Consider the following 27,815-nt stretch of genomic DNA (forward strand, 5'->3'; position numbering starts at 1 on the left):
ATTGTAATTACTTTAGATCTAAAATAGTTACAGAAGATGTGTAGGTTTTACTGAAAACGTAAATTGATCAAAATCCTTTCCAGCTTAACTGGTGAGGGTGGATTCAACAGCTTGAAGAAGGAGGCAACAAATAAAATTTCATTTTTCTCTCTCTAATAGGCATTTGTATTACATATCTATAAATATTGTAATTATCTTCAAAAAAGAATTTATGAAGAGTAATCCAAGACAGGGTAAAATCTGCTTCCTGAAAGCTAAAGCTGGAGAAGTTTGGCAACCTTGGCAACAATTTCTCCAAGTGAGATTCCATCCCAGCAGATACTCTCCAGTGTAACCCAGACCTCTTCTTGAGAAATCCCTGCAACAAATAAGTTTAGAATCAAAACCTGATGGTTTTATGTTGCTCCCAGAAGGGTTCGATTCAAGTAACCTGCTAAGTTATACTTGCTGTATGATGCCTGTAAATTGATTTTAAGGGCATTTTTAGTTGTTAGAAACAGCTGTTACTTTCAGATTCTATTAATGACTGAAGTCAGAGAAAGTTTCCTCTTCCAAGTGGGATTCTTCTTTGGTTTTCATAATACAGAGAAATTTGAGGAGGGGCATGGAGGAATGGGGAAAAACAGTAATGACACCAAATAAATCTACATCTCTGTTTAAATCAGTGTCTTTTTGAAGCTAAGCCACCTCTATTTTTCTTCCAAAGAATCAAGGTAAATATTTCATACATGGTCACACATTGTTCCCTGCTCCATCAAGAATCTTTTCCAGAACTTGCATGATGTAAATGCCTTTGGTTCTGTAGAACATGTCACCAGAAGCAGCATCGTTTTAGATGTGTATTTTCTCACAGGGTGAATGTTTTATGAGTCCTGCACTCAATATCCACAACATACCAGTGGATTGAGTGAATTGGGAGAAATAAATGGGGTTTAGAAAGAGAAGTCAAAGGAACTGCAGAAAAGATGTCCCAGTTTGATTTTTTGCTATTAGGGATGTGTCTTTTGGGGAGCAAACTTTGGATGAGTGAATTTCCCTGGCAGGAATTAGACTTGTAGCCTGGCCCGAAAATATCCCCAGGAGAGAATGAAAAATTCATAAGGCAAAATGGGGAAACAAAACTTTTCTTTGCAGAGGAGCACCCTTTAACATATTTTTGCAAGATGAATTTGTTAGAGAAGAGCTGTTCCTAGGAAAGAGAGGAGAAAGCTTGCAAAAATAGACTAATGCTTTGGATTTGATGTCTTGCTGAAGTATTTGCTGCAAAAAGTACCATATAGAATGTTGCTGTCTCTATGGGAACATCTTTGGGCTATATTTAGGAAAATTAAATTAAGCTTATTCTCCTCAGATGAGCAAGGTTTTGATACGGCTTTGGTTGGAGGTGTAATGGTATTTTTTGGGGGAGAGAGCAGAGGGATTTCTTCGACCTTTGTGTTTGGTGAACCACTTGTCTTACACTTTTCAAGTCAAATAAAAGAACTAAAACTGTCACTTAAATTTGAGTCAGCCTGTGTGTGGCAGGAGGCAGGAAGAAGCTCTGCTTAATTTCACAACCCCCAGGCTCTGAATTTTGGTCACTGGGGAGGAAGAAAACCCTATTAAAACCCTTATAAAGACCAGTTTATTAAACTGAACTGATTTGATAAGGAAATGAGCTGATTATAGGTACCACATCCAGCAATATTTTTTAGGTTTGGATCTCTCTTTCTCTTCAAAAATCAATGATTGGGTAAAAGCTGTGTGGCTAGATGGGTAACTTGGTGTTTTACACAGTGTGGAGCACAGAAAAAGAGGTTTTTGCAGCTCTTCAGCAACTTCATACTAATTTCATGGCATAAATTCTTCAGGAAGATGTGGCCTGGGGCTGCAGAGGCTGTGTGTGTCCATCCTTCTGTCTGTTCATACCCGGTGCAGTAAGAAAACACTCTCCCAAAGGGCTTTTCTTTAGCTGGTTTAGCCCTTTTTGTCCAATCAGCATCAGTTCCAAGACTTTTTTTAATATTATTATTATTAATGCGATGATGCCAGCTGTGAGTTAAATGAACGTGTGGGGTAGCAGTTACTGCCTGGGCTGTGTGACGGCTCCAGGTGCCGCCCGTTGCTGTTCTGCTTTTTCCCTGGGTTTGGGCTGCTGGGGATGGAGCAGATTGTTCTTCCCTGCCTTTCCCAGCGTGTCCCACGTAAGCAGAGGCCGCAGCAGAGCGGATGCTGTACATATTTCTGCTCTATAAACACGTGCTTGTTTACATTCGCTTCCCTGCCCTTCCCACTTGGATCCTCTCCCCGTGCCAGAGGGGATCAGCCCTGACTGACAAACACCATTCTGATCCCATGTGCTGCTCCTGTTCCCATTTGTTTGTTTCTTCTTTGTCTTCCTTCCCAAGTATTTAACAAATCATTATTAAATATTTTCCAGATTTTTTTTCAAACAGGCCAACCTTGGAGTGATTCGAAATCGAGTTGAGATACGCAAACATCTGATCTGGGTGCTGTGTGTTGCTGACGGCAGAAAACAAACTTAAGTGCTGAGTAAAATGGAAAATAAAACAATCCTTTTAATTGTAAGCTGCTACTTATATTTGGCAAACCCTCCTCAAGAGAAAGCCTCTGCCGTGGGTGCAGCAGCTCAGGGAACTCAGCACTGCAGATTTTGCAGCTTTAAGCTGCCAAGTCTTTGCTGATCCAGCTCCACCAAACCGTGACGTTACACCAACATTGCAAATACATCGAATTCTTTTTATCAGCAGAAAAGGCTGGGTTGGATTCACAGGCCACATCTGCTGGTGAACTTTGTGCAGTGTATGTTTTTTTTGTCTCTCTCTTTTACTAGAAGAAAGGTTTGTTTGTTGGCGGCTGCTCGGGGCGGGACAGGAATGTAATGCATGCACAGACTGCGCAGTATTTCCTGTTCAACTGCCGCTCCAAACCTCGGCGCTGGGAAAATATCCAGATCCAGCAGCTCCAGCCTTGCTCAAGCAGCAAAGAAACACCACAGAGGCCAAAATGCTCTGTTTTTCAGAAAAAATACAATTTTTAGAGGGAACTGTCATGGTGTGCTGGTGCTGTAAATGTATCAGTCTGTGGCTGTTGCTCTGTAATATTTATAAATTACTGGGCTGAGACAAAACACTTGAAGTGCTACAGGGACAGGGAAATGGCTCCATAATGCCACTGCAGAAAGTTCTGTTTATTTTGTATCATAATACATCTCCATAGCACTGCTTGCATACTTCAGTTAGCTTGGTTTACCACCCAGTTACAAACCATGGCAATCTTGTGGCACTGCAGCTACTTTCTCATTATTTGCTGTGTTTTACTTGGCCCTTAAACTGGTTTAAGGCATCACTTCAACACTACATGAATTTTGTTTCAGGAGTGAAAGATTTCAAGGCAAAAAACTTGGAATTGAATCACTTTTGCCAGCTAGCACTGAACTCCAGTGCTGCAAACCTGGCCTTGAGTGTAGTGTGAAATGAGTGTAGTGTAGTGTCAGATGAATGTGTTACTTCTTTTAATTTTTCATCTTTTTTTTTTTTTTTTCTTCAGTGGTTCTGGTCCTTTTTACATTTTTCAGACTATCAGCTGATGGAAGGGTGATTGTGGGGCGTGGCTACTTACTTATTTACTTACTTTATTTAATAATTTACTTTTTTTTAAGCATATGTATATTTTGAGCATGTATGTTCACAGGCTGCTCTGGAAGTTATGAAGTGCTATCACTCTTCTCAAAAAAAAAAAAAAAGAACAAATACTAGGAAAAGATTTTACTGTGAATTGTGTATGTGTGCTTTAAAAATTGATGTATATCCTTGTAGCACCTTTTTTAGTGTATTCAGTAGTTTCTCAGCCCTGTGTGAAAAGGAGATATGCACAGGTAATCCTTGAAGAATGGGGCACATCCATCCTGGCTGCTCCAAGGAGAGCACAGGCAAGGATGGGCACATTCAGCTCCTCTTTAAAAACTGCTGGTATTTATGTGAAAGGCAAAGGTACAGCAGCTCCCTGGCTCCTCTTGCTGGGGGAGTTCCTGGAGCTGAGCATCTCCTAACTTCTCCTTTGTATCCTCCATCTTCTGATCCCAGTGGCTGTTTCAGTGGCAAGCAATACAGGCACAAGAATGAAAGTGCTGCTTGTTAATTAGTTCCTTCCTGGATTACAGGAGCCCTGCTTTTCAGTCCTTTGGAGATACAGATCTACATGTGCTGCTTCTCAGAATTGGAAGTGGTCTCAGTGTAGCCCTGTCAGCTTGTCAGGCCCTCGAGAAGGGGAGGAGGCAGCCAAAATCTGCCCTGTTTAATTTGAATTTGTAGGTATTTTGCTTAGAACATGGTTCAGCAGGTTAATTGGGTTCTTAAAGCAGTATTTAACTTTTGAGCTTCGCTCTGAAATGTGGATACCCCTGAAGCAGTGGATCTGCCTTCAGTTTTAGGGCTGAATAAATGCCAGAGTTGGGCTCTGACAGATGAATTTATTTTTACATGATCTTGCCTAGTAGCAGCTCTCCTCACTTGTGGAATACTGCAAAAGATGTTTAAATCATGGCTTATATGAGAAGCTGACACATATATGGAGGTTATACCATCATATATATGTGTCCAGCCAAACCACAGTGTGAAGGCTGAAGTGCAGCAACAGCTTTAAGGTTTTGGAATTTGCCTTGAGATCCATCAGGTTCTTGAGCTGTTTTGAGCCTTTTCATGGTTTCTTATCCCTCCTTGTCATTTAAGAGGCTTCTGTGTTTTTAACATTTACTGGCTACATTTCATGAGGCATCACAGCCCTTACAGAGACAGCAGTGCCGAGTTCTCCGTCGTGGCTTTTAAAAGTGACTTCAGAATTTCACTACCTTTGATCCTTAAAATATGAGCATCCAATAACCAACAGCAGATATTTAATCTACCCAGATTTGAGGATTGTAATAAATAATTTATGTAGGGTGAAATAAGGGAGGTTTTTTAGCTTTAAGCTGCCGTGACAAAAACGTTTCCAAAGCTTTGTTTGGTTAGGCAGAGTTCTTTTTTCTTCATACAGCTTTAGCTGAATTGATGGATGAATTAACATCCATCCTGATGATTTTTGTCCTAGGTATTATGTGAAGTTGTATTTTAGAGGACTTTGGGAGGTATGGAAGTGAAACTGTAGTTTCCTGATATCCACTGGATAGCTTCTGTTGGAATAAGTAGCTAGAAGGATAAGTTACAGGAAAAGCAGTTCTTGTGTAGCTATTTCATCCTAGCATACAGGTGCAACTCATAAGCTTGTTTTCCAAAGCATCATGGAATCATTTACTAAGAGTAATGTTCAGTTTTTTCCTACAATTCCCTAAAAGCTCCTAAATCATGTTACCATTTTTTTTCAGATCCAAGTGCACTGACCTAAAGAAATTATTGCAAAAATAAAAATAAGTTACTTGGTAATTTTTCCCTCATGTCCCCACCTGCCTTATGTATTCAAGCTTTTTTCCTTGCCCATCAACTCCATCCAGAGCAAACTACTAATGGAATGCCTGGGAAACAGGTTGGTGGAGAGGGAGAGTCAAATGTTTTGGAAAGATTCTTTATTTCACTAAACTAGTATGGGATCTCTCCCTTCAAAGTAATAGTTTCAGTGGAAAACCCAAAACCTTACTTTTACTTAATAGTGCTGCTGGGGGGAGAAAGAGTGCCAGTTTCAGTTGAAATTAAGGTAATTCTGGGGTTTCACATGCTGAATTTAAGCTGAGCAATTTGCTTGGGCTTTACATGCTTGAAGGTTAAACCAGTTGTGGGTGGTTATTTCAGGTATGTGACAGTGCTTTTATTGCTGTATTTGCTGCAAAGTTTACACAGGAGATGAAACCTTTCAATGATAAACTGCAAATGCCATTTTAAAACCAAAGTTATGAGGGCATCACATGCAGATTTGGCACCGGGTGTTGTAAAACAATTTCTGTCCTGGTCACATCACAAAAAGAGGAGCTGTGTCAGCAAGTTGATGATTTTCTACTTAACTGTTTCTATCTTAAGGCATGTTGGATATAAAATTTCTTTTTTCTGAGAAGATCAGATACAGCCTCTTAAGAAGTTGGAGAAATTGGGCATTTCTAATCATGTATAGATTTTAAAACTGCTTGCTTTGAAGAAAGGCTTTGTTTAATATCACTTAATTCTGACTCGCCTCTTTCCATCCTGTGTTATAAACAAACTTATGGTGAGAGCTCACCATACCCAGATGTTCATGTCATTGCATTTAGCGAGTTCATCTGTGAGCAGGGAAGTCTCCTCATTACCCAGTTTATATTATTTGGAAGAACTGGATATTGCATTCATTTAATTAGGAAAAATTCAGCAGTAATTAGCTCACTCCTGGCTGCAGAGGGGTGGGCTTGGAGCCTTCCAGTCATCCCGAGGTGGCTTTGTGGTACTGTGGCTGCACAAGAATCTGCTTTTGTAATTTCACACCACTACAGCAAAATCTGATGGGGGAAGCCCTCAACTGAACTTTTTTAGGGTACAGTGCATGAGAGGAAAATCTTTTTCTTGGCTGTGTAACTTGTGCTGCTGGTGGGAGAGCAGCACAGCCCTTCTGCCTCCTCTGTCCTGTGTGTGAAAGGAGCTTGGAGAAGATCCTGTAGATGACTTCTATTAGCACCTCTTGTATTAATTTCTGTTATAATATTTGAGTTATTCTGCCTGGATGTGTTATTACTTGGAGTTTGTTATGGCCTTTTTTTCCCTGTTCTCTTGGAAACCACCCAGTATGGCTCCATACCTCCCATTTGAGCTTATGTGATTGCAGTAATTTATTTTAAAAATTGCCTTTATCTTTCCTTGAGCCCCTCCCCAGCCTTAGCAATGCTGTGGGTTTGTTAAGACTTGCCAGAAGACTTCCATAAACACAGTTCTGGGACTGTCTTTGGATTCCAGATTTCAGGGATTAACATGCCCTCAAACCGTGGGTGGCACAGGGGTCCTGGGGTGAGGCTTGTCCTTAGAAATGGCATCTGGAAATTACAGGTGAGACCCTAAACTGGGGGCAGTCTGCACCAGAGTTACTTCCCTTTTGGACAGGAAGAACTGCGCTCCTGTTTCTGACCCTGCCTGCAAATAATGTTTTACAAACTCAGGTAATTTGGCCAAGTGCTTCACTGAAGGCTCTTGCAGACCCCCAGGAGTAAAGCAGTGCTGGATCTGTGCACTCTGCTCTTCAGTGTGCCCTTAAACCACATGGAAAAGGAAATAAAGTGATCAGAGTTAGTGAGGGAAAAGATTATGTATTTGTTGGTGCACGTAAATAGATGTGTGTCTTTATATGTGCATCTGTATATAGATTTAAAATTTAACCATGAAAAGTTGTAGGAAGGCAGCATGACTTTGAATGACTGGCCTTTAAAATAGCAGATGCAATTAAATGTAGATACATGTGACATTTTCTGCATGGAAAGATATGAGAATTCTTGATTTATATTTGCAGTGATGCCTGAAATCCCTTCTAATGAAGACATCTTGGTGTTATAAATCAGATCTGAAAAATCACATTAGCCCAATGCTCTATTGTTGTAAACCTCAAGTAAGATATTAGGAATTATTAGAAAAGCAAGAGAACAAAGCATTGTGTGGGTATATAAATCCATGGTGGAATTGCTTCCTTTCATCCTGGATATTGTGTGTGCTTCCAGTCCCTCTCTTCCTGCTTCAAAAATATGAATTAGGGACTGCAGAAATGTAAGAAACAAGGATGCTCGGAGTTCTGAAGCATCTGAGCTCTTGGCTGAGCTGTGGACCTTCCTGCCAGATGATACTTCGGGCTCTAAAAGTTGGTGTAGGTTCCAAAAGTGATGGGGCAAAGCCATGAAAGGGGAATTTGTTGAGGATTATCTCACACACACATTTGGTGTGTTCGGGTGAGGAGGTCCTTAAACTGCACTTGGAGTGAACCTGGGGTGGTGGGAGGCGAGAGCAGCTCTCCAGCCTCACCCTGATCCTTCTTCAAGCCTCCTGCAGACACCTGCTGCTCTCAGTCTTCTCTGCTTTCACAGATACATATTTTCAGATTGTGGGGTTGCTCTGCCTGGGCTTTTTTGGGACATGGTGTTGACGTGTTCCATGTGCAGGGTTTGAGATGGAAAACGTCACTGAAGTGTCCTCGGTGTTCAGTGTGGTGGGGTAGTGATGGTTCAGAGTGTCTGGGGAGGAAATCAGCTCCAGAAACTGAGGCTGTAACTTCTAACAGATGGAGGGGGGAGAAAAGAAAGTCTTAATTTTTTTTTTTTTTTTAAATTCCATATGTTGGATGCTGCTCAGACCTGCAGTTTGGATAACTCAATTTACCCTTCCATTATTGTTGGTACCTGGTCTCACCTATGAACTTTCTAAGGATTGCCAGGTTTTGTGCTTAGCAGTTTTTTCTCTTTAAAATGTGCTGCCATCCAGAATGCCTGAACTTGTGTTGATAATTCAACATCAGTGCTTCTTTGCACCTTTATAGTTGTTATATTTGTGCTGTCACTGCTTCAAGGAAAGCAAATCCAATAAACAGCACACAGATTGCAGGTGGCTCAGGGTAACTGAGGAAGGAGGAACTATTTTATTTTCCATGATGCACAACACTGTCAGGGTTGCTAAAAATGAGATATGGGTGCAAACATTTTCTCTGTGTGTGCAGTGCTTGTATTTTAATGTAGCACAGCACATAAAGCCACCTGAGAACTTCTGTTCCTTACTGCATCCAAAATTATCATTTATTAAGTCACTATAAAGCCTCTATAATAACTTACTAAAGAAAATCCTGTTAAAATAACATGTAAATTAGTGGAAAGATCTATTTGAAACAGAACTGTGCTATGAATGGCAGGATTGTCAAGACTAAAAACCAGCATGAAGGATTTTTTTCCTAGTAAAATGTTTAAGTAAGTGAAAGGGAGTGGACAGATTTCAAATGTATGATTTGATCCAAGTATTCTTAGAAGGTTTGGACCAATCAGTATTTTTTATCTAGAGATTTTTGAATGTTTATTTAGACCATTTATTGTCCCTTTCTGTAGTAAGTAGAGATGATACAAGTATTAGTTCTGGAGTGGTTTTGGTGTTCCCATTGATCTGCTGTGCAGCTGAGGTGGTGAGTTAGGAATTTAAGCACCCTGCTGCAATTGATACCTGCATTCAACTGAGATAATTTGCCCTCATATTTTTAAGCAGAGGCTGAAAACAAACCAGAAATTATTAGCAAGGTTTCTGTGGCAGTAGCTGCAGGCAGTAGGACACACAGCCTTGTTCTTCCCGTTCTAATTTCAGCATATTTCAATTTTTAATGTCGGAAAGGAGTTCTCCTTGCCAGGATTATATTGCAGCTAACTTGCTTGTGCTTGCAATACCATTTTTTCTGAGTGCTTTGAAAATGTCCTTCCCAACTGCCCAGGTATCCTTTGGGGATTTCTGAAACTGTGTTGTTGCAAATAGAATATGACATTTTCAGAATTAGTCTTTTACTGTAACTTGTAGCACTGGTGGCCAGAGTTCTTCATATGTTTTCTGTTTGACTAGAATATTGATAAGTGGTGCTGGATTGGTTTCAGTTTACAGATGTTTTTTAAAGTAATGAAACACTTTCTTAAGCACACAAATCTCTGCACAGTCTGACTTCATCCTGTTATGGGAGCACTTTTTAAATTGGTGAAAGTCTATAAAAGCCATTTACTTTTGGATATTGGTACACTTTGCTCTTAATAGCAATTAATAACTGAACCTGGGCAGTGCTCACTGCCTTAAAGTGGAAAAGTATTTTGGCAAATATGGAAATGATGGGACTTACTAAGAATTTCACTTACCCTCTAATTTTGGGATATGGGGGGTTGATTTCCTACCCAAAGTAGGAAAGAAATCCTTCTAAATAAACATTAACAACAAGTATGATAATAGATCATTAAGATATTTGGTGAACACATCAAGTACTACTTAAAACATTCTAAAACTTTTCTCCAAGTCTTCTATTTTATTATTTTTTTATTTTAATTTGTATTCAGGAGTTTTTTTTTTTTTTTTCCTTAGGGGAATCCCTAGATGTCTTACATGCATTTCTTTTCTCTAAACTATTGCTTTCAACTACATTTTTCATTCTTTAAAAATGCTACACTTTCCTTCATTCAGCTGTATGTAATTTTTTACCACTTTAAGGTTCTTTTTATCCTGGTAGACCAATAAGCAAGTTGAAAGTCAAGGCCAAGGCTTCTGTTTCTTTAGTACCACCCTTGTTCCTGCAGCCTCTGTGTTGTGTCTTCTGTCCTCCAGCAATGCTGTCAAACAGTAACAGAGGAAACTGAGAAATATCTCAGGGATTTTCCTGACCCTTGCAGGACTTGTAAATGTTCCACACATGATTGTGTAGTTGTGTAGAAACCTTACAGCAGGCATTCAGTGCATCTCTGGTTTTTAGATCTCTTTGCTTCCTCGCTCCAGAGATGAATTTTAGCAGCGAGTTATTTTGTGTAATTACAGTATCCACCTTGGATGTTACTGGGAAAACTCTCTGTGTTGTCTCAGTGTGATTATGCAGAGTTCCAGGATGTCACTGTATGAGTCTGGCAAGGGAAAAAATGTGTTAAGAAAAGCAGTCTCAATATGCTGGAAAATCTCAGTAATCTCAAGACTTGATAAAGATTTCGAGGTATAGAAACCCTACATCTTCAATTCAGGTGTTGTAATCTGGAAAACCAGGTCTGTACCACATGAATTTATATTTCTGCTGTGTATTTTTTTTTCCAGTGTCCCAATGTAATATCAGCTTGAAGAAGCAGAGGAGTCGAAGTATCTTTAGCACCTTATTCTGCTGCTTTCGTGACTACAATGTCGAGCCACCATCCACCAACAGCACCAGTGCTCTGCCTCCTTTGGTGGAGGAGAATGGAGGACTTCAGAAGGTCAGGATTTTGTCTTATTTTGCTGTCATGTGGGTGTTTTGTAAGCAAGGATTAATTCTGCTTCCAAAGGTTTGTCCTAACAAATTTCCCTCATGAGGAACAGCTGTGAAGTACAGGAAAAAAAATTACTGGTTTGATGGTGGATTGCTAATACTGTGTATTCATCTGTAATATAAAACTAATATTTCTGTTGTGGATGTTGGCACTTTACATTCTGTAAACAACCAACATTTAAAACCTAAGACACTAAAAAAAATTGAGACTTCTCATAAAATTTCAGTGGCTGAGTTGTCCCCAGCTTTGGTTCCCTTTCCTGATTACAGGAATGTTAAAATTCCACTGGAACATAGTGGAACCTTCTGAACATCATTTTAAAGGGTTTTCAGTGACATAAAATCAAACCAAAAGAACCATTATTATTTAGACTTTTTTTCCTAAGCAGTCCACTTACATTCAATGCATGCTGAGTCCAGGGATAGCAGCTTTTGGCCATTTTTCCTGGTTAATAAGTTTTGTTTAATGAGTCAAATGAATGGATGGAGATTTTAGATGCAAATACAGATAGAATATAAACAATGCAACACAAATTTCTTCTTTATAAATCTGATAACACTGAGAGCATTTGTGTTATGATCTGAATGATTTCAGTTCAATATGGCAAACATAGGAATGCCAAATTTTCTGTACAGTTTCCAGGACTCTGAGATTGCAAATACAGGTGAATCCATGGTGGAGAATAATGGCAGAAATGGAGATGTCTCTATGAGTTCTTTATTCTTCTGCTTTTCACACAATTTTTCATGTCTGATGCAGCTTCCTTCCTTCCCTTGTCAGTCCATTTTATTCTGGCTTGAATTCTGCTGGTTGTGTTTGAATTCTGAAAAGCTCAGGAGTAAGAGCAAGGAACTGTTTGGTGGGAGAGAGGGAAGGAGAGCAGATGAAAGTGATGGAGATTTCAGTGTGGAGGTAAAGTCTGAGTTGTAACAGTTCCTGCTGAAACTGCTCTCACAGAGGTAAATTGCACTGAAAATCCTGCCAAGAGGAGGGATTGTTCATGTATTTTTAGACTTCTTCTGCTAGCCAAGGACATTTTGAGTGAAAGGAGGGAAATCTAGCCTGGATGTGCTGAAGGGAAGGCTGAGGAGTGTGTAACGTGTATGCACACATTCATCTGAGGAAAAAAAGGGATGGGAAGCTACTAAATTTTCCTTTCCACTAGGCTAGAGAATGGAAAGGAGGAAGAAGTGAGGCTACTGAGAGAACTACAGCTGAGAGAAAATGGGACTTCAGTAGAAAGTAAAACATAAAACCAAGTTTGGTTTTTTCTGTAGAAGAACATGAGTTTAAATGGTCTGGAGTCAGTAGTGTCCAGATTGCATTTTGCAAAACAATTATTTTCTAAATGTGTCTTATGCCTTGAGAGATTGCATGGGTGCCCACAGAAGTTTTCATCCTCACTGTGCTGCCTCAGTGAGCAGTTCTGGAGTTGTACAATACTTGTACACAAGACCAGGACACAAATCACAGCATTCCTCTAAATGGCCAGATCAAAATGTACAAGATCAAAAAAAATTCAAAGAATATATTGAAGATAATTTAATTAAAGAGTGTTTTCTTCAGCTGAATGAAAGGCACTCAGATATTTATATCTTTTTAGAAGAAATCAATATAGCTGAACTTTCAGGTGGTTCTTTAGGTAAAATAAGTCTGTGACATTGCTATTTTACATGCTGTGTTAAAGATTAATAAACTCTATATGTGTTTGTACTGTTTTTATTTTGAGTGCTAACACACTATAAGTAGGAAAATCTAAGGAAATCAAAAGAATATTTTGAATATTGTTACACTGTTGGACTGGTGATTTTTACCAGGAGAGCTGTGCAGGCTGCTTGAATTTAGTGGAGTTACACCGAGCATCTTGTCTAGATACAAAAATAAGTAAGGTGGGGGAAGCACCAGTGGGCCTTGGATTCTAAATTGGTGAAATGAAATGTCCAGGAATGACAAAATTGCCTGTCAGGAAAGAAAACGAAACCTGACAACCCACTGCTTAAATTCCTCTGCTGTTTCATTAAAGCTCTTTTTTTGCATTAGTTTCACTGCCAGGTAGGAATTGTTTAAATTCTGTTAAGCTGCTGCTCAGATGGTCACTTAGTTAAATCTGCTCTCTCTTTTATGTTTTATTAATTATTTATCACATCACTGTTCACTTCTGGCTGGGCCCACTCAGTTCATGTGTTGTGACCCTTTCCTTAAAAAATGGACAAGGAAAATTGCACAATGATGTCAAGCAGTTACCACTAGAAATGAGTATGAAATGGCTCGGAGGTACTTTCCTTATGTCTTTGCTGCTCAGTGGAGTTGGTACATAAAAACTGGTGATAAAGACTTCAGGGGAAGGAAAGGAATGGGGGAAACTTCTGCTGGTTTCACTGGAATTCAGTGTTCTGTGTTGTTTCTGGCACATTCTAAGGCTGATGTGATGAGCCAACTTCCTTCTAATTAGAAATCTTGATTTTTGTAAATGCTGCCCTGTTCAAAAGCAGGGAAAGTGGGGAAAGGGTATTTTATGAAGTAGTTGAAAACACAGCACTGAAATTTTCTTCAGAGTAATTGTGATGTGTGAGACAGTTCTTATTGTTGTATTATTTGGCTTTAGTAGAAAAAAAAATGAAATCAGTGCTTCAGATGTGACTTGATGGGGCTTGACATGTCAAGTGTTCTGTCACTTCTTCATGGGGTTGGAAGAAACACCAAATTGAGCATGGTTTTGATTAAACAGTTCCTTTCAGTGCTGAATTCTATTCTGTAAGTGGGGAAAAAAAGAAGCCCAAAAACTTCTTTAAAGTATTGAGTTCTCTTTTAAACCTTCTACTCACAGAGCAGCTGCTTGTCCAAGTGTGACTCTAATACTGGTAATGAATGGTCCATTCTGTCTCTTAAAGTTTCAATGCAACATTTTTTTCAATAATAACTTGTATTTACTGAAACTGTGGCATATTTGTTTTCCTCCAAATGCAGCAGCTATTCAGCACAGCAGAAGATGCACTGTAAGATGTGATATCTGTGGGTATGTCAGCCTGCCTGCAGCTTGGATGCTGAGCCAGATGTGTCACTGGGAGCACAAAATATTCAGCCTCATGAACTCCTTTATAATTTTTTCCTGCCTCCTCTGCATCAGGCAGCTCCCTAACACCTTCCAGACACTTTTTTTTTTTTTATATTATTTAGAGTGTTGGGAGAGATAACTGTGTTTTGTTTTCTTTGGGATAAATTCAAATCTCAATTTTTGTATTTTCTGCATGTAAGTTTTTTTCTTCTGGGTAAGTTTGTTACCTGATTTTTGAGGTGTTTGTGGATACAGATTTCATTCATTCAGACTTGAAGGGGGAGTCCACATAGAGAAAGGAGAGAAAAGCAAGATACAAACTCTTTTTTCCGTTTGCTTTCAGTCGGGGTGGGTGAGGGAGCTCTGACAAGTCTGTGGGCACTTTGCCATTTCACTCCCAACCCACTTCCACTGGAGTCATCCTTGCTTTTGTTTCACAGCAAGATCCAGATCAGGCAGATGGCTCCAGTTAATGAGATGAAGCATGAATGAGGAAAGGGATTTTTATACTTGCTGGGTTAGAGGAGAAGCTCTTGATCCACACGCACCAGGGAAGAAGACAGAATTAGGAGGAGGATTTTTCTGGGGGCAGCAGCTGCTCCCTCTGCTTTTCCTCTCACTGAATTTCCACCTCACTCCAAAAGTTGTGGTTCCTTCTCCCCACTGCATGATGCCATCATCTCCCAGGTGATGTTGGAAAGCTGTGTAGATGCCCTGTGGTCGTGTCTCCAGCACTCTTCCCTGCTTCAGGGATCTCTATTTATAGCACAGTACAGGGAAAAGGATCTTCTCTGTCCCACGTGAATATAGCCCAGCAAAATGAGGAAAACAGCTTGTAGGGAGCACGTTCTTGAGGTCAAAGTAAGATCTGCTTCATGCTGGAGACCTTGAGGAGCAGCAGGAGTGTGGGCTCTGTGATGAGGACATCATTAGTGACAGGCTGTGTGAGCAGAGGTGGAGATCCCTCTCCAGTGTGGAGGCAGATAGTTGAGATTGGTGTCAATCATTGTGCTTTGTCTCCTGCTTAACCCTCGCTGATCAGAGCAAGAAAATTCCACGTGTTTGGTTCTGTTGGTCACCATCAAGATGTGGTGTGGAAGGTGTGCTTAGAAAACAAGATTTCCTCTCCATACCAATTCCCAGAATGACCAGGTTGGAAGAGACCTTTCAAGATCATCGAGTCCAGCCCAGCCCCAGCACCTCAACTCAACCCTGGCACCCAGTGCCACATCCAGCCTTTGTTAAACACACCCAGGGATGGGGACTGCACCACCTCCCTGGGCAGCCATTCCAGAACTTTATCACCTTTCTGTGAAAAACTTTTTCCTGATATCCAACCTAAACTTCCCTTGGTGCAGCTTGAGACTGTGTCCTCTGGTTCTGTCAGTTCCTGGAGAAAGAGCCCAAGCCCAGCTGAGCACAGGCACCTTTCAGGAGCTGTGGAGAGTGCTGAGGTTCCTCTCTTTGCCCACTCATTCTGACCTTCTTTGCCTCCCAAAAGTCTTCATTGTTAAGAGACAGCTTGAGAGTTTGTCAAATCACTTAAGTGTCAAATGAGAACTGTACTAGTGTTTTTAAAAGAACTTCTCATGGTCTACAGAGCAAGCTTTGTGCTAAAGAAACCAATAGGATAAATCTGTTATTTTGGTCAGCTTCTTCTCCAAAGTGAAACAGCTTCTTTATCTTTGAATACAGACTGTTCTGGGAAAAAGCAAAATATTGTGGTCTGTCACTTGGTGCTCATTGAGGCCACACATGACCATAGATAGGGTAAGTGAGGAGCACAGTGCTGGAAATCGTTTCAAACTAAAAATTATGCAGCTAAAGGAAAAGATAGGATTTATCATTCCATCTGTATATAGCATGGAAAAAATAAAACCCATAAAAAAAAAAAAAAAAAACTTGTTTCAATGGCTGGGGACAAATCAGTTCCTGGGTTGTCTTAGGGATACAATAGGGAAATTCTGGCATTCTAGGAACAGCTTTGTTCTATTACCAACATCAGGAGCTCGTGGAAAGCCTTCAACAAATGTGGTCATCTGTCATCTCTTTCAAACTCTGCTGTTGTGACCCATTTCCCTTCCTGTTCCAAGGCATTAGGAAATGAGGCAGGACCTTGTAAGAAGTTTCCCAGAGCAGGTTGTTTTTAAAAAGCATTTGCCTGTTCATGAACACTTTTGCTTTCCCAGCAGACTCTTGCAGTTCTTTCTGCTTGTTTTTCCTGTTCTCATCTCTCTTACTATTTTGATTTTTGCATAGGTATTTCCAGGATTCCTCTTAAGAAATTTGCTTGTTTCTACTTTTTATTTTTAATTTAATTTAGGAAATTCTTAGAGAAAAATTAGGCAAACAGTAATGCAAGTCTTTTAGCAACTTTGGTTTTGGGTTCCCATGAAAGCCAGTTCCACTAACAGGACATTAATGTACTGAATTATATTTTTCTTCTATTCTTATTGCTATTACCCTGAGGAAAACTTGTATTCTTACCAACTTTTGTGTGTGTGTGTTTTTCTAGAAATCAGGTACTTTTTACTAGTGCCAAGTTTTTGATAGTTCATGGTAGTTGCTGCTCTCTAGTTGCTCCTTCAGCTTCTCAGTATTTTGGGCAAACTTCAGTAAAAAATTTCTGCTGAGCAGCACTAAAAAAGAGTACTTTAAAAATAATACAGAGTTATTTCTGTTTGTCAGTGATGTGTCAACACTGGTAGACTTGAAAACAAATAAGCAGGAGGCTTCTTCAGCTGGAAGAGGCTGTTCTAGTGTTGAAAACAGCCCTTTCAGTAGTTTCTCTGCTGGAGATCAGAGCCTGTGTTGTCCAAATTTTAAAGAATAAAATTATCTACCCAAGCAACATCTATGCTAGAAGGATCAGCTTCCTTTTTTTTTTTTATGTGCTGTGCCCACCAGAAAATAAAGTTGGTTTTGAAGGATTAGAGAGATAAAAAAATAGAGTTCCAGCTTCAAAAATATCTTACACATTTGAGTGAGAGTTTGAGTTGAGTGAGAGTTACCCATTTGAGCCAGGCTTTGTTCATTTTGGAGCTGTCCTTGTTTCTGGATGTCCAAGGATGAGAGGGGAAGATCAGGCTGGTCAAGAATTCCCTGCCTTCTCCCAAGTGTAGTGCAGAAGTGAGGCCATGGGAACAGCACTGGCACTGCTGGATGGAGAAAGTGGGATTCCTTGGATTAATTCATCATCGTGTCCTTCTCAGACGGTTTGCTGTTGCCTAAGTGAAAATGTTGTTTTTTTCAAGTCAGTTGTCTCAAGTGAAGTTGGGTTCAAGGAGTGGGGTTCTGCCCTCTGCCAGGCTCTGGCTCAGCCTCTTGCTGCTGCAGTGAAAATTGACAAATGCACCCATTAGTAGATCTTAAAGCTGAAAAAGTTCCAGTAAATACAGGTACTTTCTTATTGTCATCTCTTATTAATCATAGCATGGGTTTTATCAGTCCAGTCTCCTAAAAATCATAAATGCCAATGTACTAACAGATCATTTCAGCAACTAAAATGCAAAATCCAGTTTGTTTTTTTTTTTTTTTACCCTGGTTTCTCGAATACTTTGAACTTTTGGTTTAAAATGTTTGAGTGCTACATTTACTACTCCAGACCTTTGTTCTTCCCTTTAAAAGCCATTACCCTTACAGTGATTTTTTTTTTTCTTTTTCCCCAGGGTGACCAGATGCAGGTCATGCCTATACCAAGTGTATGTATTTTTATCCCTTTTTCTTTTAATAATTTTCATGACTTTTGCTTTGATTCATTTTATGTTGCAGTCTAACAGGTCTGTTTTGTGTTGCATGTTAACAAAAGGATTTTATGTTCTGTCTGTAATGTTGTATCCCCAGAGGTGATTGAACTGCATGTCTTCTGCAGGGACTGAAAGAAGAGTTTGGGTTTTATCTGGGTTTCTTGTGAATTTTTAGCATTTTGAAAACACATAAGCTAGTCTGAAAATTATTTCTTTTAATAGAGGCAAAAGGTGACTCATCATCATTATGTGAGACACAATTACAAAAACCTTTTCCTCTCATTTTCCCCTATATTCCAGTTGAAAAGAAGAGATGGCAACTGCATAATTTATTTGAAATAAGTCACGTTAAGAAGACAGAGCACGCTGACTGCTCATTACTGCACTTGTTTGAGATGATGCTCTTGGTATCAGCTGCTGCTTTATGGGCCTTAATATTTCTGTTTATCTTCCCTGGATTAAACTTGGAATGCTGTTTGGCATCTGAATTATTTTTCAAAGCTAAATACAAGGAAGAAAAAAAAACAAGTCCTTCAAACTGAAGCTTTTAATTTAATTAGTTTTAAGCTTTTTTGGTCAAAAAGCTGCTCTTTTTTTTACAAGGATGAAGGCTTAGGCTTTGTAAAGCTGAAAATGCTTTTTTTTTTTCCCTTTTCTTTTTTGAGCTCCTTTGCTGTTTACAATACTTCATCATTGCAGAGTTTCCCAGAAAACAGCAGTGCTGATGTGTGGAGATAATGACCCAGTCCTCTTGTTTGAGATATTTGGTAGCTTTTTAAGACCTGGATATTCCCCAAGATGCCATTCTTTTTCTTCTTTCCCTTCCTTCTCACGTAGCCCAGCATTCCAAAGCCTCCTGTAAGAATCCCCCTGTCTGTGCTGCAGTGCAACAGTGCCAGGAGATCCCTGTGACTGTGCACATCTCCCCTCTTCCAACAGCTTCTCTTGCATTTGAGAGCTGTTGGAAATTCCTCTTCGTTGCTTACCTGCTATATCTGGTATGGCTCATGCATGGTGTGTATGCAGACAGGCATGGACATGCATGTGATCTGTATTTCTGCAAGTCTAGGAATAGAAAAACCTCAAATGTAAATCAGGAAATACTGATTTCCAAACTACTTTTCTTTTTTACATACCTGCCAAATTCTGTTAGGTGACTGTAGTTGCTCCACTAGGAATTATTTGAACATGAAACATGTTCTGGCTGTGCTCTGACCTGGAATAAAAACCTTTCCCAAGAGTGACTGTAGGTACTAACAGAACAAGAGTTCAAACAGAACAAAATTTTGGAAGCATAAATGAGTAGAGCTTTGACAGGTACAGAAATTAAATCAGATGCTTTGTTAGAACACTGTCTTTGCAGTGTTAAAGCAGTGCTCTGTTAGATTTGGACAGTGGTAGGAAAATGAATAATTCAAGAAGGGATATCTTTTTTTTCCCCTCCTTTTTTTTTTTTTTTTTTTAAGCTCAGCTGTAATTTTGCAATCATATATTCCCAGCACTAACAAGGCAGCAAAATCAACTTATCCCTGCAGTGATGATGTAGAGTTCTGAGCAAGCAGGTGACTTTAAACACTCCTTCCCCTTCTCCAGTGCCATCTGATGCATCTTGCAGCAGGACAGGGGAGTGTCAGGCAGCCATGGCCCTGGTGTGACATTTACTGCCCAGTGTCAAAGTGCTGCTGGCTCTCAGGAACCAGCCAGCAGCACTGTGTCATCATCTAAATAAAGGCACAAGGGAGCTGCACACAGAGGGAGTGCTAGGAAGGAAAATGCAGGGTTGTGTTAGGAAAAACACCTAAAATTGAAGTGTTGCTCTGCTGGTCTTAGGAGGGGTGTTGGTCCTGAGTGCTGGAGCCCCGAGGTTTGCTCCAAGACAGCTCTAATTTTGTGTTTCAGACCCATTAATTCTTGATTCTCTGCTACCTAGGGATGAGAACTGGGGCTGTGTGAACTGCAGTGTCTTGTACAAACCAGGAGAAAAATCTTCTGAACAGCCACAGAGCTTGGTCACAATTCAGTGGACATTTACTTTTCACAGGGCTGGCTGCAAATGTCATCAGTTCAAGTGTTCAGGGATTTCCTGAGTGACTCTAAAAAGTGCTCTGCCCACTCCCCACTTCCAAATTGAAGCCTCCAGTCAAAATATGAGGATTTCTGGAGCTTTATTGTGCTTTTTATTGTGTATTAAACCTGGCAGTGTGCTGAGGTCACCTGTTTGAAAGCTTCCATTGCTTTATGTGCGTTTTGCATTGCTTTTATTTGCATTTATGTGTGCAGTTCAGTGAAATGGATCTTCTGCTCAATCAGATTTGTCCTGTATTAATTGCACTGAATTGAAAAGCTTGACTTAATATGAATTTTTGCTTGGTTATTGATAAAGATGACGGCTAAAGAAGAAAAATTCCACCTTCAAGATAGGTGCTTCAGAAAATAGAAACAGCATTACTTTGGAGTTTTTAAAAATATGAACTTTACTGTGTTTGTAACTCATATTTTAAAACAGTTTCCAGATAAGACATAGGTTAAACAGCAGTATAATTGATTATTTTCCTTATACTGCAAAATTAATTATTTTTAGGGCTGAAATAAGCACAAATTTTTTAAAAAGGCAAACCCAAAACATCCCCAGTTGACACATTTTGATAGACCTGATGAAAAATGTAAATGTAGCTCAGGATGCCTGTGTTTTCATGGATTTTATTCAGCTTTGTTTGGAAAAGATACGGTAGAGAAACCATGCAATGGTTTGGGTTGGAAGGAACTTTAAAAGATTATCTCCTTCCAACCCCCAAATCAAAGTAGACCCATAGCACCTTCACTATTTTATATTCTTTTGAATGAAGATGGAATTCTTTTGAATATAGGTGGAAATACAAAGCCATGCTTATGCAACATCTTAAATGAGATGTTGTCAAACTTCTCTTAAACAACTCTTAAATGAGTTGGAGTGTCCACTTTGTTCAGCTTAAAATTCCACTGTTAACAAGTGGTATCAAAATTATCCCTCAGAATCCCTGCAGAAGTTAAATCTTAGCACAGGGATATTGGGGTTTTTTTCACTTGTCCTCACCTACATTAGCTAAATCCTTATTATAACTTCTTCTAGAAGAAATTTTGGGAGCTGCCTGCTCTGCAAGAGGAGCTGGCATCTTCTGGCAGCTGTGTTTTAAGTAGGAATAATTTCTCTTCTGTGAGAGTATTTCTGCACATAGCTGCTGGGAGAAGCTGTTAGCCCTGCAAGGGCAGCCCAGAGTGTGAGCAGAGGACACAAACAATAAATTAATGTGCTGCACTTAGGCTTAACAACACTGCCAGTACAGAGAGAGGAAAAAAAAAAAAAAGAGCTTATTAATTCTGAGTCTCTGTGGGAAATACAGGCCTACAGGGAGGAAAGCTGATGGTTGTTCTATACAGTGAATTTCTGCAAGATTTGTGTTGACCAGCTGTTTATGCTTCAACCAAAAGTCCTGTTCTCTTGCCGCCACCATCCCCTTTTTTTTTTGTTTTTTTCTTAGGGAATATACTATTTCCACGGGACTGAAGCAGTGCAGCAGTCGTTTCACTACAAGGTCTGTTGAGCTGATCAGCCACGAGACCTGGCTGGAATGCATAAATCCCAAACAGTGACTAGTTGAACTTGTATACAGTTTGTGTCTTGTTGGAATTGAAGAGCAAACCAGTGTGATTTTTCTGCTGAGTTCTGTGGAAGGCTGCAGCCTTTCGGGGAGTGTTGCATAGTAAATACTGAGTTGCTTTTTAGCCACAGTTAAATATTCTTAATCATCTCAGATGTCTTTAAACTGATGTGTGTGAAAAAAAAAAAAATAAAAGACACTGTCAAACTTCCATAACTATTCACTGTTAACTGTGATGGAAATCTGGTATTTAGAACTCTTCTTGGGTTATGTCTCCATCAGTGAGAAAATTAAAACACGGTGTTGAGTAATTCTTGTTTCTGACTAAAAGCTTTGCTGCCCTTGACAGGTGGAAATTGCTTTAGATCAGAAAGCTTGAACAGCAAAACAAATGGGCTGATACTTTGCATACAAATCCTTTCAAGTTCCTAAAAGCCTCAAAAATGCCACCCTTGCTCCCAAGTCCTACACCAGCTATTTAGCAGCTCAACTTGTAGTGGCTTCAGCTTCAGAATAATTTCCTTCTCCCTATTATCAGAGAGTGAATGTTTTCACAGTTGAGGGCAACAGAATTGCAGTATGTGAAATGGAAAATTCATTTATTCTGATCTTCAAAGATGTGAACTTAAGGAGACAAGATCAGATTGAACTGAAGATGCCAAAACTTGTGGGAGAGTTGGTTGTGCCCTTGTTAGATCAAGTTAGGTCAGTAACTGCACATGGTCTCCTAAAGCAGTGCTGGAGAGGGAGAGGAGCTCCAGCAGTAACCAGAATCTCTGTGTGGCTACCACAGGTGAATTGTGCCTCTCCCAGCCACTGCTTTTGAGAAAGCAGAGGTGCAGGTGGGTGAAAAACACAGTTGTAGGTCACCTCACTATGCATTCAGGGAATTTGGGCTCTCAGAGATGAAAGTTCTTGCATTTAGTAGTCCTTGGTGTGTGTCCATCCTTTTCTTGAAGCCAAATGCAACAGTTTGCAGCTAAAAAAATAAATATATCTGTGGTAAGACAGTGCTCATATTTTACATATATGCATTTTTATATGGAAGAATATATAGTTCCATATATTTTCCAGAGATACAGATATTTTCAATTTGATAAGGAATTCACATAACAGAAGGAATTTCTGGCCTTGAACTGCCTGTGCAGATCAATGTAGTCAAAAACTCAACGGAAATAAGAGTTTTGAGTACAATAATAAGCTGAACTATTATTTTTTTTTTTTAAAGAAGTATGTTTAAGGTTTCTTGGGATGTTCCTACTTTTTTCATCTTCAAAGACAAGAAGCACTGGAACATGGGTTCTGAAGATTGCTGGTTTTAAATGGGTTGGATTTTTCTTTCAGTAAGCTTTTACCTTATTTAGGTTGCAAGTTTGGATCCTTCTTAATATGAAAAACTGAGGTGGGGTGCTAAATACCTTTTAGGCTTTGAATAGGAGGGAGAAACAAAAATTCTTTAGGTCTGGTCTTAGCTGCCAACAAGCAGAGGTGGAACTGAAGCAGCTGTGGGTCTGTCCATAACCTAGCCAGGGTGTTGTATAAATTCCAGCCTGGTTGGGTGGCTGTGATTTGTGGAGCCTTTGCAGGCATGAGGCAGAAGCTGTTTTCATTTGAAGGTCCTTGTCAGATGTGTGCTGAGAGGAAATGCACTGAGACAAGTGGTTTGTAGGCAGGGCAGCTTCCAGTTTGGTGGCTGAGGGAACTGTTGTCAATGTTAATTGTAAGGAACTTAATCAATTTCAGTGAATGCTCCTAAAAATCCCCCAAGAACTCCTGCTTTAGCTAAAACCACTTAATTTAAGTCCAGAATCTGATTTGTTAGGTGCTTCATTTAAGAGTTTTTTAGGCATCATTGACCAGCATCTGTCAAGGTGACACTTGAATTCAGGCAGTGGTTGATGATCTGTCCTGGCTGCTGGAGGGTGTCCCTGCCTCACCTGTGTCACCCCTGCCTGCACAGGGGTGGCCTCAGATCTCTGCCAGCACCTCTGCAAAGGGCCACTGAAAAGAACAAACCCATGATAAGTGATGAATCCTTACCAGAGTGACAGTGAACAGATAAAAAAATAGGAAAAGAATGGAGTTAGAGTTGTGTATCCAATTCATTTAATTTCCTCTCTGTCTTAAGCTTCTCCCTACTGATGCTTTTCTATAAAGCTAATCCTTTTCTTTCATCAAAAAAAAAAAAAAAAAACCCAAGTGGCAGCAGTGTTTCAGCTCCAAATGGAAGCATTCTCTCCCATTTCTGTGATTTCAGAAAGTATCCAGTACCAAAATCTAAAGCAATGTGTTTCTATTGCAAACTGGGGTGTTGAAGTGGGAAATGATCCAAAAAATATGAGACTGACTGCATTGCTTTCAGAAAAATTGTCAGTTCATGGGATTGGTGCCATTTTTAGTAAGGGCAGTGTGCTGTAGAAGAGCCCAGTTTAGGTTCTTCACTGCAGTTTTAATACCTTGACTGGGAGCATAATTCACATGGAAGTTGATCACCACCCTCCTAAGTGGTAAAAACAAGAGTGAAGACATGTCCTGGAAGATAAAATTAGCAATGCTGTCTTCCATCAGGGTGGATTCCTCAGTTTCAGCATTTCTCATGGCAAACAGAAATAATGATTTGTGTAAATGTCCATCAGCCTGATATGGCTGCAAATGGCATTGACTGGAAATAGGATAACAACAGCAACCAAAACCAGGCATTGGGAAAAAGAGCCACTGGAAAATGATGTTGTATCAAATATCCTGGGTTTATGATTTCTTTTTTTTTTAGATAGTGGTGATGTTTTATCATTTTAATTTCCAGTTCTTTGGAGGTCATTCTAAACAAGTCTCTAATTTAAAAAAGAAAAGTCTGTATGGGTATTGGAATTGCATGAGCCATTAATATCCATACATGAACTTGGGATGAGCCCAGAAAATCACCGGATTTCAAGTCATGTATTCCAGCTCCCAGTAATTACTAGAATAGTAGTAATGTTGACAGAAGGGTGCCCCTTCCATAGAGGTTTTACTTTTTTTTCTTTTCTTTTTATGTATAGCCACCAGCTAAATACCTCCTGCCAGAACTGACAGCATCAGACTATGGGAAGAAGTGTGTGGTCATTGATTTAGATGAAACTTTAGTGCACAGTTCATTTAAGGTAAGTAAATTCAAAAGGGTTCTCTTGCAGCTTGAATCTGTCAGTGAATGCTGCAGGAACTGTTAAGCCTCTTAACACTTGAACTCCTCTTACATCCTCTGCCTGGGAGTCCTCATTGCCTCTCCTATGATTATTCATCCTAATTTAGCTCTCAGGGGAGTAACAACACAGGTTGCTTTTTTAAATTTATTTTATTTTTTGGGGAAGATCACCCTGACTGCAACAAGGCCTGGAATAGTTATTGATTTAATGGCTTTAAATATTCCACCAAAGAGACCAGTGTTTTGGACAGGTGCAAAATTTGTTGCTTTGAAAATAGGGTTTTGTTTTTGCAGTTTAAATGATGCCATAGTGTAGGAGAATGGAGAATCAGCAGAGCTTTATGTTGGCTTAGATGTACCTTAAACCAGGAGATTTTGGGCACCAAAAATTTTGGGCTCTTCTCTCTTGCTGGAGGATGTTGTTTTCCAGGTCAGGCTTCTGTCCTGATCACAGTGGTGGTTTTTATGTATTTCATTTTCAGAGCAGGGAAGCAAATACCATTTAGCTGCTGATGGTGAGTCAGTCATCTTCAAGAAGCAGCTTCTGTAACCCTTCAGAGTTCAGCATGTGCTGAATAATGAAGGTACTGGTGTTTTTTCTGTTGTTTAAGTAGGGCTGAAATCAGGAGACTTCAGAAATACAAAGAGTCTAAATTGGCTTAGGGTACTGATAGCATTTCTGATTAGTGCATCTAATACTGCTAAAGCATCTGCTGGTTTTATACATTGATTGGAGAATTTTTAAGAATTAATAATGTTACCTTACTGCTCCCAAACCAGATTAACCACCCTTACAGTCTTCTAGGTGCTTGCACTCCATTTTTCACTGGAAGCATCAACTCCACTTTTTAATCCTTCGCTTGTTCGTTGCCAGTATTTAAAATGCAAACTTGTCATTCACGTTGTGGTTAGAATTTGGCAGCAGCCTCTCTTTATTGACTTAAAGAAAACCTTATATGGGAATATTAGAACAAATATTCCTGTGCCTCAGACTGAAATGAAGAATTTTTTCCTCTGTCTTTGCTGTGCCTGATGGTAGAGAATAATTTCTGGTGGTGTACAGGACCCTCCAGGCCTCAGTGCCATATATTTGTCTTCTGTAGCCAGACTGAGCTTGCTCTAGAGAATTTTTCAGGGAGATAAAATCCACAGCTGGAGTGGGAAGGGAGGAGCCATTCCTTCCTATTTAAACAAGAGTCAAAAACAAGAAGGGAAAGCTGAATTTAAAAGTCTAATTGTGTATAATAAAATTGAAACGTGAGGCTTATTGTTACCTGAAAGGTAAAAATACAAGATTGCTTTCTGAGTGCTGTGGGTAATTCTGTACTGTGATTTTTTTTTCTGGTTTTGAAGCAAGATGAGATTCAGTTTAGGTGGTTATTAGTTATTTTTTTAAACCATTTTAAAGAAATGCATGCTTAATGGTTGACACAGTTGCAAATGTCTCTTGTAGGACTGAGATTTGCAGAGTTTCTTAGAGGGCTCCTTTTAATCCTCCCACATTCAAATGATATTTAATGGGTATTTAAATGATGTTGAGTAGATATTTAAGAAAAACCAAAGGATTTTTCTGCTTGATGATGAGCACTGAATAATGTTTTGTGTGAGGGAAATAAAACTGGTCCTTTTTTGTGTGAGGTCAGTAGAGTTGGGCAGATGTTGGAGTTTCTGCAGAATTTTAGTCTCAGTGTGACAGTGGTGTTACTTCAATATGAAACCTTTTGATTGGGGGTGTGTAAGAGAAAACCAAGTGCTGAAGAAAATTAATTTAGTTGTTCAGTGACTAGCACTGTCCAGTGGTGCTCTCTGGGTTTTGTTTCATGAAGGGAAATTCTTCAGCTGAATTAAGACCATTAATTGTCATGAAAAATAATAATGATGCATTCCAGCAGAGTAGGGGTTTGAACACCTGGGTGCACCCTGCTCTGCCTGGATAGCCAAGTTACTTTTGTAGTTTTTTTATTTTGTAGGGGTTTGGGGGTATTTGGGGGATTTTTCTTCCTTTAAAACATGCTCTAACCAGGTAGGTCCCCACTTAAAAGCTGGAAAAGCATACATAAATTTGAGCGTTTTAGCACAAAAGGCTTTATTTAAAACACCTGATATTTTAGAATTTGTAATTCTGTTATGAAATAGGCTTCATATTTCAAATGCAGATTACATGTTTTTTTGACACAACCAGAGAGGCAGAACATTTAAAGTGCTCTTTATGAAAGCAGCAACATCTGAGGGAGGGTAATTCTCATCTTTTTATGCCCCTGCATATTTGTGAAGCTTTAAGCAGGTACTGGTCTTTCATGTTAGGTGCATATTAAAGGAATAAAGTTTGGGGTTGTTTGGCAAGAGTAAAAAAGGAATGGATAGACAGGATAGTTATCATTCCCATCATAAAACAATAATAGAAGCAAAAAAATAATAAATTATTAAATCAAGGAGATGTAAACACGGTTTTGTATAAAATGTATTACACCACATGCAAGCCTGGAATGTAGTCCTATTTAAAACTGGCAATGAAACACCTTTAGAACATTTAAAATGCTGAAAGTCTGAGTTTTTTTCATAGAAAAGGTTCTAGGTGAGCTGAAGATTTTCAGTGGAAATGCATTGCCTTCTTCCAGGCTCTGTCTCTGTGCTTCCCACTGGAGGCACAGACGTGCTTCATGTGCCCACAAACCTTTACCCAGCAAATTGCTGCAGACTTTTCTCCTCTTTTCCCTCCCTGAGGAGCACAGAACTCCAGTCTGTGCTCCTTTCCTTATCACCAGTGCCAACAAGAAAACAAGATAATACCTGAAGTATAAGTGGGAGAAGCAAATTGGGGATAGCTTGACAAAGTCTGAGGCTGCATTTTATTTGTTAGAAAAAACCAAAGTTGCTCACACTGAATGTGGTTTTCTCTGGCATCTGGTTGATGTTGCTCCTGTTGGGATTAAATTCTGTAAAAGCTGTAGTTTTATCAGTGGATTTCAAAACCTCAGCAGCTTGCAGTGACCTATTCTTTTTCTGCTGCTGCTGCAGAGTGTTTCTCTTGCTGAAGGGAGTCATGCATATATAAATCCTTCACGTGTGTGCAAGCCTCTTCAGAGTCTGCAGGGAGCTGGCACCCACTGGAAAACTGGTGGCTGAAGCTTCTTGACAATTCATTTGGGTTTCTTTTTAAGGTGAAGCATCAGAACTTTTGTTTAGCTGCTCTGTGGCTGTTAGAGCTGCACGGTATCTTCTCTATCTGAGGGGCTTCATGCAG

General features: G+C 39.6%; 1 protein-coding gene across 3 annotated transcripts in view; it reads left to right on the forward strand.

The window, feature by feature from the left end:
• Positions 1–27,815, forward strand: part of CTDSPL (CTD small phosphatase like) — an 80,374-nt gene that overhangs the window by 35,020 nt on the left and 17,539 nt on the right. Inside the window, exons 2-5 of one of the 3 annotated variants that reach the window (XM_053977153.1) lie at positions 10,743–10,897; positions 17,675–17,707; positions 21,271–21,324; positions 24,429–24,530. In XM_053977153.1, coding sequence (XP_053833128.1) covers positions 10,743–10,897; positions 17,675–17,707; positions 21,271–21,324; positions 24,429–24,530 — 344 coding nt within the window. The remainder of the gene's footprint in view (positions 1–10,742; positions 10,898–17,674; positions 17,708–21,270; positions 21,325–24,428; positions 24,531–27,815) is intronic. The other 2 variants (XM_053977162.1, XM_053977172.1) reach the window with 2 other exon arrangements.

This window comes from Vidua macroura, chromosome 1 (assembly GCF_024509145.1).
Source record: "Vidua macroura isolate BioBank_ID:100142 chromosome 1, ASM2450914v1, whole genome shotgun sequence".
NCBI classification, from domain to species: Eukaryota; Metazoa; Chordata; class Aves; order Passeriformes; family Viduidae; genus Vidua; species Vidua macroura.